Consider the following 12652-nt stretch of genomic DNA (forward strand, 5'->3'; position numbering starts at 1 on the left):
GACACACTAGCTGTTGGCGTGTGCACTTACGGTGTGATGCTTGCGATGTTTCTAGTATGTTTGTTATATATAAAAATAACTTACAAAAAACTTTTGATAAAATCCTTGCTCAGTAGATTTTCACCTATACTCAGTCACTACTACCATCTATGTTGGTTTCTATGACTTCTGCTTTGGAGTTAATTTAGAAAACATCGTACAGGTTCATAAGACATGGTTGTTAAGGGGCAGGTAGGGTTACAGCCCCCACAGTTACCACATAGCCTGGAACTCAGCTCTTTGGTGTGGTACCTGGACCCATAGTGACTTGAGAAGTGTCATTTAAGTGGAACAAACCTGGTAATTCAACTCTCCTATACTGGGAGCCAACATTAATTAAACATAGTTAACACTTTTTCAGCTTTGCTTACAACATGTTCAGAGATTCCAGACTGCTACTAACCGCACTGTAGAAAAAAAAATCTTTTATCTTGGTAATTGGGGGAAAAATACAACACAAGGGAGGAAAATGTCTTGTTTTCCATATTCTCTATGCCATTTCCAGATTGCCTACTTAAAGGAAAAAGCCAACTTGAAGCATATGCACCTAGAGGGAGATAACCACTGCCAAACTTCATGCCCACTCAGAGTCGCAAGCATTAAAATGTAGAAAAGCACCAACCGTCTTTAAAGCTACCAACTCCCATGAGCCATGGTCTCTGAAGGACAATCCTGTCAGCAATCTTTGCCAAGTATGTTGGTAAATGAAGAGTCAGAAAAGGGAAATGACACTTTATGCTGAGTGGGGTGGCTTGTCTGCTGGCTGACCCAATAAATTCAGTTTGGTCTTCACAGAATACCAATGCTGGAAGGAAGCCTTTGAGATGGTCGAGCACCTCTCATTTTACAGAAATGGAAACTCGGCCACAGCACTCAACCGCCTGAGATAATGAGAGAGGGGAGTCTCCTAACCCACATCCCCTGAATTCTAGAGGCCAGTGTTATCTCTCCATCATCAACTTCGTGGCAGCTTTATATTAGCCTAGTAATCACTTTTTCCAACATCAGTTGCTTTTAGTTTGTTGACCTAAAAATGTTAAAACAAGTATTAGCACTCAGGAGAGCTACTTTCATATTCTTGATGGTACTGTTTATGTTGTCTGGAATCAAGTGCTTCTGGAGAATGCTCTGCAAGTTCCTTCTCAAGTTGCCCTAACAGCACCTGTGCACATACGGCAGCAGGGATGTGAAATTTCTTTTGTAAAAAGAAGAGTTGAGGTTAAAATTGATCTCTCAAATGGGAATCTGACCAGCTAGCTTGGTCTGTTCAAACAAGAAGACTGGCTGTAATCCTGCGAGCAAGTCTCTATACACATACCCCATGTCTTCCCTTTCCTCTACACTTCCTTTGTAAGCTGTGAAAGCCACCCTTCACCTTTCTTCCCCTAGTAAAGTCACCGCTATGATTTTGGCATAGAGATGCCAGAGCTCAGAGATGCAAAATTCAATTGTTCCTGCTTATTTGTCCAGTGAGCCTGGAAGCCTTCTTCGTGTGCTTTGAGAGCGAGCAGAAAACCCATGTGACTGTTCAGGAGCATGCCTTGTTAGAAAGTTCCAAAGCACAGCTAGAGAATCTAGGCAATTTTCTCATTTCACAAATTAAAAAGGCCTTTTTTATAATTGTGTTGCTAACATTAAATTTGATAATAAGGCTTTTAGTGGAATTTTTTTAAATCTCAGTAATTTTTCTTCCTTGAACATCAAAAAAAAAAAAAAAGTCACATCTTTCTGTAAATAGTAATTAGTTGTGCCTCCTTTAGACAGCTCTAAGCGATGACTTTAAGTGCTTAAATTTATAACCCATGCGCTGATGGCAGGTTCATTTTGTTCAAAGGGCTTCAGAAATGTTTGAATTAGTTGCTAGCATTGAGAAGGTGGGAGACGTTTTACCAAAGTTCAAGTTCTTGGTTGCTTTTGGGAAGACTGACGTTCTAGTGCTGCTTCTCTCGTCCATGGCAGCAGTCGAGTGTGCCATAGGAAAGAGCGGCGGTCCGCTGAAGCCTGCCCACACCACGTGGACAGTGCCGTGCCCTGCACCCTCGGCACTCCCACAGCGCCTCCACGCCTGTTCTTACTTGCCTGGCCCGTCACCCAAGGACCACAGAGGGCACATGCCACACGTGGACATCCAGCAGTCTTTGGTGCTCATCCCCATTTTACTTCTGTCTTACACTGGCTTATGCTTTGTATCTAAAGTGAGTGCTATGCTCAGTTGTGCACAACTCTTTCCGACCCTATGGACTGGGGCCCGCCAAGTTCCTCTGTCCATGGAATTCTCCAGGCGAGAATACTAGAGTGGGTAGCCATTTCCCCCTCCAGGGGATCTTCCTGACCCAGGGATCAAACCCACATCTCCTGCACTGACAGGTGGATCCTTTACCACGAGCACCACCAGACAGCAAATCTCTCCTTGCACTTCTGATACTTATTTAACTCAGGAGCTAGAAAGCTGAGTGTCGAGAATATCAAGTGCATACCCAAGGTGAGTCATTCTCTCTTACTGAGTACTGAAAGCAGTTCCCATTGACTTTTATCAGCATCCCTCCACAGGCTGTGTGTGCTCCAGTTTGGTCTGAAGTGAGTAAAAATGCAATCATTGGGGTTCTGTTTCACCCATGTAGAGACTAGAGGCAGTGTTTTAGTATTTGATACTTATCTTGGGGCTAAATTTTAAGAGCTTTGTGATGGACCAAACATTTTGTTAACGAAATCTATGAACACCTTTTAGCAAAGGTAGGCCTAGTTTTCTAGCCTAATTCTTTACAGGACTGCAGGGCAGCTGCTTTTCTTTCTTCCTTTGTAGACAGTCTTCTTTGTTATTGCTATCAACCAAGATTTAAAAGCTTTAAAGCTTACATTATTATTGTGAATAAATATTTCTGCATTTCCTTAAATCTTTGGCAGTCAATATAACCCTTATGTAAGGAAATGAAGAAATGAATGGGGTGATTACTACGAGAAGCAAAAGCAACTAGGACTTGAAAACTACTGAGGACAGTGACTTCAGCTTACACCTGCCTTTCTCCAGGCCAAGTAAGGCTGAGTATTTCCTTATCCATCCTTTCAAGGCAAAGGTCTTTTCTAAAAGGAGGCCCACTGTTTGCAGCAAAGGTTCTGAAAACATCTTCAAAATCTGGAAACCTGCTCCTCTGTCATGTGAGATCATGAGGGAACAAGCAGCTGCATTGTAAATGAGGATCAGGAGATGGCTTTCTTGAGGAAAACTGGTGACGGCCATCCAAGTTATAAACACATAACCCTTGTCCCAGTAACCATGCTACTCAGAATTCATGTGCATATGTGCCAATGAAGGATAAAGTGTCTCTGAGAACACCGAAGCCCATTGCCAAGGGACTGGTGAAATGAATTACAGTATATCCAAAAGTAGACTACTATGAAGTCATTGCAAGAACACAGTGAGGTAGACCTATACACACTAAGGGCGAATAGCCACGTGTGAAGTGAGAAAAGCAAGTCTTAGCTGGTCTAGTTTCCTGCCATTTTAAAAAGCTACAGTAATGTAAATATGCTTTGAACAGCTGAAGGATGCACAACTAACGAGTAACAGTGGTTACCTCCAGGGAGGGGAGCCCAGGGAAGCGGAGTGGAAAGGAGATACTTCATGTCTTTCGCTTGTTTTAAACCATGTGCATGCATTTTCTTTGCAATGCTGTTTTTAAAATGAATCAAAACAGGGAGATGATAATGAAGTTATTGAGAAAAGAGCTCTCCCCCACTGGTGTGTTTCTGAAGGGCTCTGTCTAGCCTAAATACCAAGCCTTGCCCTATCCAGGGCTGAGTACAGGGGATGCTGTTGACCGCTGGTTTTCCTACTGGATTCAGGTCTGCCCTCCCAGGGCCCAGCAGCTTTTCCCACACCAGTACATGTGGGCAGCTCTGCCTCTGTGCCTCAAGTACTATTTCACACAAGCCAGCAGGGCAAGTGGACGTGCAGGAGCCAAACATTGGTCTGCTAGTGGGAGAACAGCAAGGCTACTCAAAGGAGCAAAATGAACACGATCTGGATGTGTTTGAAGAGATCTTGTTCAGAAAGGTCATTTGTTATTGATTAAGCATTTATTAAATACCTTCCTAAAGGTCTGAGATACCACTAGGACACTAAATTAGGAGCGAAACATGTGCAAGAATGATCCACATTGAAGTACTAGCTCGTCAGTTCAAATCCACTGTAATTCCCCCTTGAAACAGAACCCCAGATTAAGTAGCCAGCAGCACAGAATCCTCTAACTTAAAGATTTTAAAAGAAAAACATAACCAGAAGGCCTGGTTTTCAAAACTGCTGTTAAAGGCCAACAAATTAGCTGGAAGGGAGGGGTGAAAAGGAATCAACCTACGAAGCACTCTGCCACAGAGAGCAGATGCTTGTAGTTTTTTGGTCTCTTTCCTTGAGATAATCACTACCTTGCTGAAAACGGGAAAGGCACCCCCTGCCATCCCCAAGGGGAAAAAAATATTCACCCAAACAGCTTCTCCTTGTTTTTAACCATATATTCCAGGGGTATGTGTGGGGAGATTTTTTTGTTTGTTTTTACATTTATACAGTTTACATTGCTTGACCCATAAATAACACTTGTAAGATTAATAGGGCCATAGTTTTAAAGAGTATTTACATAGCCCCACCATGCATACAGAGCCTTTTTAATATTGAAAAATTGAAAAAAAAAAAAAAAAGAACTTTCCATCACTAGGCAATATAAATTTGACCATCTAAACTTATAAACCCTGACTAAGATACAAGCAATCATTTCATCCATAAATGCTGTTTCTGGTTCCCTAACAAATCTAGCACTGCAGTGTAACAAACATCTTACATTTCAGGGATATAAAAATATCAGCTTTAAAATCTGAACTGTACAGTATGTACATTAATATTTGCACCGTTAAATTAGGAATACACTTAAGTCTATGAAATACTACATTATAAATAGCAATGTTCCTTTCGATCTGCAGCTGGAGCTAATATAATGTTTACCTGGCTAACAAGGGCTGGACGGGGAGGAGGTGGCCTTGCACGAGGGGACGCACAGTGTTGGCTGGGTCACACGACTACGTGCATGCCACACAACTGGACAGACCGTCAGGACCTGGGTCAACCTGGTGCAGACAAACGACAAACACTATTGCTTGACAAAGGTGGCTCAGGCTCTCCACCGTCGAAAAATCAACACCCCCATCCAGCCAGCTCTCAACAGCTGCTTGCGGATCTCTTGAGGTTTGGAGACCAAAGCAGCTGTATCAAATTGTGATGCACCCAACAGACACAAGAGGTCATGTCTACCTGGCACCATCCAAGGAGGGTAAGTGGAGAAATCACACCTTCCAAAGGTGAATCTGACACTGTAAACAGCAGTCGGGGTCTCACTTACATGGGCAAAGCACTTGAATCTATTTTAGCAACTTTCCTATGGAAGAAAAAAGATATGATTTAAGATGGTTAATGGCTAAGTTTAAATACAATCTCCGCAGCTACTACATTAAGAAATAATACAGTTTTTGCCCTTGTGTCCCTTTTTCTTCTTGGATTTAGTTGTCCTCTGACCAAACTGAGGAGTGGGGAGTGCAGAAGTTGGACTAGAAAGGTCGTCTGTGTAGTAGGCATATCTCTGCGGCCGGGGCTGAGGAATTGGTTGTCCAAGAAAATACCCTTCTTCTTCTGAGTCAGAGGAGGAGGAGGTGGAGGAGGAGCACCAGGAGTCGTCGTCCTCCCCATAGAGGCCTAGAAATCGCGGCCCTCCCGGGTTCTGCAGGGCGTAGTCAGAAGTGGCGTGGGTGTACTGCCCATAGAGGTCAGCGTTCTGGATGTAGGCCTGAATCTCCCGGGCACTCTTATTCTGGATAAACTTTTCGTAGTTATCGGGGGTGTAGAGCCGCAGCCTGTCCTTGGGCGAGTATTTTCTTTCTGTGACAAGGTTCAGAGCATTGTCTGAGCGGGACTTCCTACTTCTCCTGCGGCGATGGTGGTGTGACCTGGTTCCCCTCTCTTCAAAATGGTACACCCGTCTCCGAGTTCTCTCACTCATGGGCGGCTGCCGGATTTCGATGTTCTCATAGCTTCCGTTGTCGATGACATCATCTGAAAACTTGACCTGCTGTGGCCTGGACTGAGACTTGGACCTTCGGAGCACTGGCAGGTGAACAGGCTTCTCCTCGGGCAGGACTTTTTCTGGACACAGCTCTGAACTGAGACTCTTCAAGGACTCCGTGCTCCTGTGCAGCATGGAAGAGTTCAGAGTCCCCATATTGCTCATTTTCTCACAATCTTCTGTCTCTATTTCCTCAAAGTTTTGCAGAGAATACAACGATGGCCTCGGCTTGCTTTCTCCATCCACTGAAGCCCCTAAAAAAAAAAGCCAAGACAAGACGTGACCATCAATAATCCTAACACTCTGACAGTGATTACCAACAAGCTTTAGAAGCATTTTGAAGTGTAGTCTCTTGAATTTCAGTATCTGATGAATAATCACTAGGCAAAACCAACAGACATATATACTTAATCGAGAAGAGGTATGGATTTTATCATTGAAACAAGTGGCCCGGCATCTCTTATGAGCCCCAGCCATTTGGGGGCCAAACATGAGTTACAGCCCATGGGATGAGCAGCCAAACTAAAATCTCTTCATAACAGTTCAGTCATTAATTGATTAACATGATACATAGACGCTTCTGTCTCTCAACCCATTAACGCAGCTGTTTATCTGAATCTCTCTCAAAGCAGTCCTTCCCTTTGCATGCTCACGGCCACTATTATGGCCCTCTTCTTATGCCCACACTCTTCTTCTTTTATACCTGGACTGGTAGTCGAACAGCCCAAGGGCCAGATCCAGCTCACAGCCTACGTGTGGATAGTTTCACTGGGCCAGATGTATCTGTTTGCTTCTCTGCTGCCTATGGTTTTTTTCCACAATGTAGAGTTGAGTAGTTGCAACAAAAACTATAATGTCCCAAAAGTCCTAGCTAGCCTTTTATGGAAAAAAGTTTGCCAAACCCCTGACCCAGGCCTTTATCCAATCTTCTGCTCCATCAACCCATAAATATTCCACTTCCAGGTTAATTTCATTTTAAAACTTTGCTCAAAACTGATGATGTTGTGCTCCTTGTTATAACAGGGCTCAGGCAAGTTAAGCAAAATGGACATGACCCAGCTGATGGTAAGCAACAACAGGGAATGCTGTGAACTGTTGTCAACTGGTGGCTACATAGCGTCCCAATTTCTAAATAAAGCCTGTTTTTGAGCCTATCATTGTCAAGAAAAGTCAGCAATAAAATGACGTATACCAAATGTTGTCTGTTTTTGATATTTAAATGTTGAAACATCTATCATATGGCCTAGCAAACAGGAGGTGCTTAGTATTTAGTCTTACCCACCATTCCTTAAGTCCCCTTAATTATAGGCTTTAATGTTGACAAGCCCAGCTGAAGTCAGGAGGGTAGCTGTCTTAACCCTCTGTGCCCAGCACGTGGCCTGTGGCCCTCCTGGCAGCTGCTCAAACCTTGCCTATGTTATAACGTAACGTAAGCTTTATGAAAGGACTAGTGTCATTCGCTGAACTATGAAACTAACCAAGCAACAACAGTACCCAAAACTTGTGGCAAATGTAAGATTCAGGAGGGCTGGGGTCTAGGATCAACCTTATCTTTAAACACTTATATAAAGTTGGGCGTTTAGCGTCTTGGTTTCTTTGGTGTTCTGTTTTTGTATTTTTGATCACGCCACGTGGCTTGCAGGATCTTAGTTCCTCAACTAGGGATTGAACCCAGGTCATGGAAATGAAAGCACTGAGTCCTACCCATTGGAACGCCAGGGAGTTCTCTAGTCTCTTGGTAATTCAACTTTCCACATTTGTAAAATGCAATAATATCCACTCTCTCAGGGTCATTGTAAGGATGAAATGTAGATAACTGACACAAAAGTGTTTTGAAAACATTAAAGTGAAATTATTTTATAATCTGGGTTAAAAAAAAAAAGACTTAGCTAATTTTGAGCTATCTATTGCCACAGGGCAATTCAGGAAAAAAAAAATGTTCTGTGCTTATGGAGTACGCATGTTCATTTTAATATCTTTAATTCATACAGAATGATCCAAAGAGTCCAATATCTTTCAAGTACAGATGTAGACTCCATCATCCCAATAAATTCATCTCTTCTCTTCAAAACAGGGATAACAATACCTGTCCCCAGAGACTGTACTGAAATTTTATTTTATATGTATGCATACACATATGTGAGTGTTTGCTTTGCTATCTCTTCTGTTCAGTTGCTAAATTGTGTCCAACTCTTTGTGAGCCCACAGGCTGCAGCAGGCCCGGCTTCCCTGTCTGTCACCATCTTCTGGAGTTTGCTCAAACTCATGTCCATTGAGTCGATGATGCCATTTGACCATCTCATCCTCTGCTGCCCCCTTCTCCTCCTGCCTTCAATCTTCCCCAGCATAAGTGTCTTTTCCCACCAGTCAGCTCTTCGCGTCAGATGGCCAAAGTATGGAGCTTCAGCTTCAGCATTAATCCTGCCAATGAATATTCAGGATTGATTTCCATTAGGATTGACTGGTTTGATTTCCTTGCTGTCCAGGGGACTCTCAAGAGTCTCTTCCAATACCACAATTTGAAAGCATCAGTTCTTCAGTGCTCAGCCTTCTCTATGATCCAGCTCTCACATCCATACATGACTACTGGAAAAACCATAGCTTTGACTCTACAGACTTTTGTCAGCAAAGTGGTGTCTCTGTTGTTTAATACACTGTTGTTTTGCTACAGTGTGTAGCATTTAACTGAAACACCTTCCTTCCCATGGTCTACGGTTTTAAAAAACATAGCCCCTACTGGTTGCTGAACTGTAACTTTTGGCATAAACTTTTTAGTGGCTCCTTTTTCAAATACCCCATAATCCCTAGATTACATACCTGTGATATTAGACAAAGCCAAAGAATCCATAGAATCCCGAACACTTTGCTCTGGTTTGAGGTCTGACAAGCACTCCAGGGAATCTTCATACCACTGTGTTTGATCGTGATTGTATCCTGAAGCCCCATGGTCCAGATCCAATTCCTGGAGTCTTCGACTGCTCGCAGGACCCGGGTGGCTGCCATAAGCTGAATCTCCTAGTCCATCTTGTGACTGTGCCCAATACATATCAGATTGGTATTTTTTACTTGCAAGGCTCTGGTTGTTTTGCTTCAACTCGGTCTTATTTTTAACCATGTTATCAGCTATCCAGTGCTCACTGGCTCGAATGTCCATCTCACTGGGCTGCTGCTGAAAGAGAGTTTTATCACCAAACTTGAGGAGGAGCTGTGTCATATAATCTTCATGCTCGGCCCATTCTTCAGGGTCTTCGGGGGTTTCGTGCTCTACTCTGCCTTTCCAAAATTCTTCATTGACAAAACTTGCTCCTTGCCTGGAAAGGCTCAGATCGTCCAGCTTCCGAGAGAGGGTGTCGTCAGCATTGCCCGACAGGCCGGGAAACTTATAGTTCAGAGCAGGGGACAAAAGGAGGGACTGACGACACTGATCTGCTGACCGGCTGCTCTTGCCCATCCGGACACTTCTTCTGGAGTCTCTTGATCGAGCTGACTGGAATGCAGAATCGGAGGAATCGGAGGCATGCATGTCTTCACCGAGGCTGCATGTCTTTGAGCAATAAATCTGGCCTTGTTTGGGGAGGAAGGGGCATCCCAACAGAGAAGTTTTGCACTGGGCACAGGAGAAGCAGGCCTCTGTGGCGTGCCAGTGCTGCCCGTCATAGGTCATCTGAGCGTGGTCCACACCTGTTTCGAGAAAGGAAAGAATCACAAGTTATGGTTCCGCCCTGACACAGAGGAAGAAGAAAAGACAGACTGTGGGCATGAGGGCACCTTTGAGGGTGATGAGGCTGTCCTGGATCTTGATAGAGCTGGGACTTACACAGGTGTAGTTAATTCTCATTTATAAATTGATCTCTGTGCTAAATGTCTTTTTAGTTCCAGAATCCTTGCAGAGTCTCCCAGGTCACTTGCAGACATGTGCAAAGTGGCAGAAACTTTGAGTTAAGGGATGCTGCCGCCTCCCAGCTGAGGGGAGAGGGCGCTGCCTCTCGTGTCAGCGCTCACACCTCACACAGGCCCGTTTTCTTTCCCATGTTTGCACTTCCTCTTAGTGATTTTGTTTAAAATGGCCCCAGCACAGAGCTGAAGTGCTGTCTAGTGTGGCTCAGCACAGAAGGCTGTGATGCGCCTCACAGAGGCAATCCACGGGTCAGATGAGCTGTGTCCAAGCAGGTGGTACAGGGCTGTTGACTGTGAGTTCGATTTAATGAATCAACAACATATATTAAATAAGGTGTCTTTAAACCAAAATACACAGGCAACAAGATTATCTGTTTGATTGGTTTATGACAATGTTTCAACCACAGGCTCATAGGAACTAACTCACTGTATCTCCAGGAGCAGTGGCTAGGTATTAGATAATCATGTTCATGGGGACTTAACAGATCGCAACTGCCAGGGGAGACGAGAATCCAGTCTACACCCATTTATCAAAATTCATCAAACCGAAACACTTAAATCTTTCAGATTTCACTGTACATAAACTGTACCTCCATCAAAAACAAAAAGAAAGAAAAAAACACTGGATAATCAGAGACAGAGTGATGGGTAAGTGGCAAAGCTGCAGGCTGGGCCACGGACGCACCAATATGCTCCCCGCACGTCTCGCAGTACTCTGCATACAGGGACTCGAAGCAGCCGCAGCAGAACGGGCGGCCGTCCTTCATGATGTACCTCTGCCCACCCAGGACCGTCTCGCACTCCAGGCAGCAGAAGTGTTTCATGTGCCAATGCCGACCCTCAGCCTCTGTGCACTCATCAGCAAAAATTATCTTTAAAGAGAAACAAGAAACCACAGGATGAAAGAAATTCATTTTGAATGATTTTAAAGGCCAGGTTAACTGCATGTTTTCTGGGCAACTGACAGGCACTGGATCTTTTGTTTCTTACTGCCCCAAGCTTACATGTAACTTACATGTAACTTGATGTAGCTACAAAACAAGAAATTGAAAACGTTGAAAAAGAGAAACCAAGTGCATGCTTACAGAATTCTACATTGGCGGTAATACACTTGGTCATACTTTTGCTCCCCAATCACACTTTGCAGGCATAATCTGGCAAAGAACACATTAACACTGAAATAATTTAGTGGCCTGTGCACCTTTTAATAGAAAAAAAAACTCACTAAGTGGCTGTGAGCCACCAGTTACAGCGATCTGGGTGCTGGACAAGTGAACAGCACCGATGCAGATAATGCTTCCTCGGGCCTGGTGGCCATCTCCAGATTAAGGACTTTTTGATTTTTCCATATTTTTGGTTTCAAAAACTTTTCAAATAGCACATCATAGAAGAAACTTAAATATACGAAAATAAAAATGAGAAGTTTACTATTACTGATTGAAGCAGACTAGGGAGATATAACGAATAAATGCAATGAGGCTCCCTGGATGGGGTGTCAGAATAAAACACAGACATGAGTAGAAAAACTGAGGACATCTAAATAAAGTCTATGATTTAGTTAAAATATTATACAATGTTAATTTCTTAGTTTTGATGCATATACCATGATTACATAAGATAATTAACAAGCTAGGAGAAGGTTATACAGGGACTCTCCGTGATATTTTTGTAACTCTTCTGTAAATCTAAAATTACTTTTAAAAAGCCTAAGGTAGAAAAACTTCATTTTACACCACCAGCCCTTCCCACACATGCTCCAGGGGTTAACCACTGTGAACTCAGTGTATGTCTTTACACGCTGTTTCTGAGTGTTTACAAATATGTATACAGTCTTGTTCTTCCCCCCTTTATCAAAAATAAGATCAATCGTTACACACTCTTCTTGCAACTTGCTTTTTTCTCACAATCCATCAAGGACATCCTTGTCAGTGGACAAAGACACCTGCTGCCTTCTCTTCATCAGCCGCATGTGTTTCCATTATACCACTGTACAGGGTTATCTTAAAACTATATACACACAGCACATGCAGCAGAGACTTCTATTTGGCTGAGGTGTGAACAGTGGAATATTGGCTGACTAGAAGCTTATTTTTCCCAGTGTTAAGGGATGAACTTTTTTACCTCGTCACATGCTGAGCACCGGGGTTTGAGCAGCTCAGCATGGTGCCGGCCACAGTGAATTTTTCCATCCTGATAAAAATAGATGAGGTCGACCAGCAGCTCACTGCACGTGAAGCAGACAAAGCAGGATGGGTGCCAGCACACTCCCGGGCCCGCTCGAGAGGCAAACACTGCAATCTCACCTCCGTTTATCTTCAACCCACACTAAAAACAAATGGATTTCAATTTAAAATGATGCTTCTTCAATGACTGCAGTCTCTGCCTTTTCCACTTAACACTCAATCCCAAATCTCTCAGGGAAACTAATTTCTGTTCCCTCCTGCTAGCGGTTAAACAGCTCTTCACTGCGGAACTCTCACTCTCCACTGGAGTGAACATGCCTCAGCTTTACTACCTACCACGCTGGACTGCTCACCGAGAACACTCGCAGTGGTGTTCCAGGGGTGGCCTCCTGTTGGATATATTCTTGCTCTGAGAATGCGCAGTAGAGG

The 12652-nt window shown here is 43.6% G+C and overlaps 1 protein-coding gene across 6 annotated transcripts in view; it reads right to left on the bottom strand.

The window, feature by feature from the left end:
• Nucleotides 1-4097: 4097 nt before the first annotated feature.
• Nucleotides 4098-12652, bottom strand: part of PRICKLE1 (prickle planar cell polarity protein 1) — a 266282-nt gene continuing 257727 nt past the window's right edge. For all 6 annotated transcript variants that reach the window (XM_055581202.1, XM_055581227.1, XM_055581235.1 and 3 more), the window contains 4 exons: nucleotides 12162-12365; nucleotides 10726-10912; nucleotides 8961-9824; nucleotides 4098-6397 (listed from right to left, as the gene is read on the bottom strand). In XM_055581202.1, the coding sequence (XP_055437177.1) occupies nucleotides 5535-6397; nucleotides 8961-9824; nucleotides 10726-10912; nucleotides 12162-12365 (2118 nt within the window). In that variant the 3' untranslated portion in view covers nucleotides 4098-5534. The remainder of the gene's footprint in view (nucleotides 6398-8960; nucleotides 9825-10725; nucleotides 10913-12161; nucleotides 12366-12652) is intronic.

The sequence above is a fragment of the Bubalus kerabau genome, chromosome 1, assembly GCF_029407905.1.
Source record: "Bubalus kerabau isolate K-KA32 ecotype Philippines breed swamp buffalo chromosome 1, PCC_UOA_SB_1v2, whole genome shotgun sequence".
NCBI lineage: Eukaryota > Metazoa > Chordata > Mammalia > Artiodactyla > Bovidae > Bubalus > Bubalus kerabau.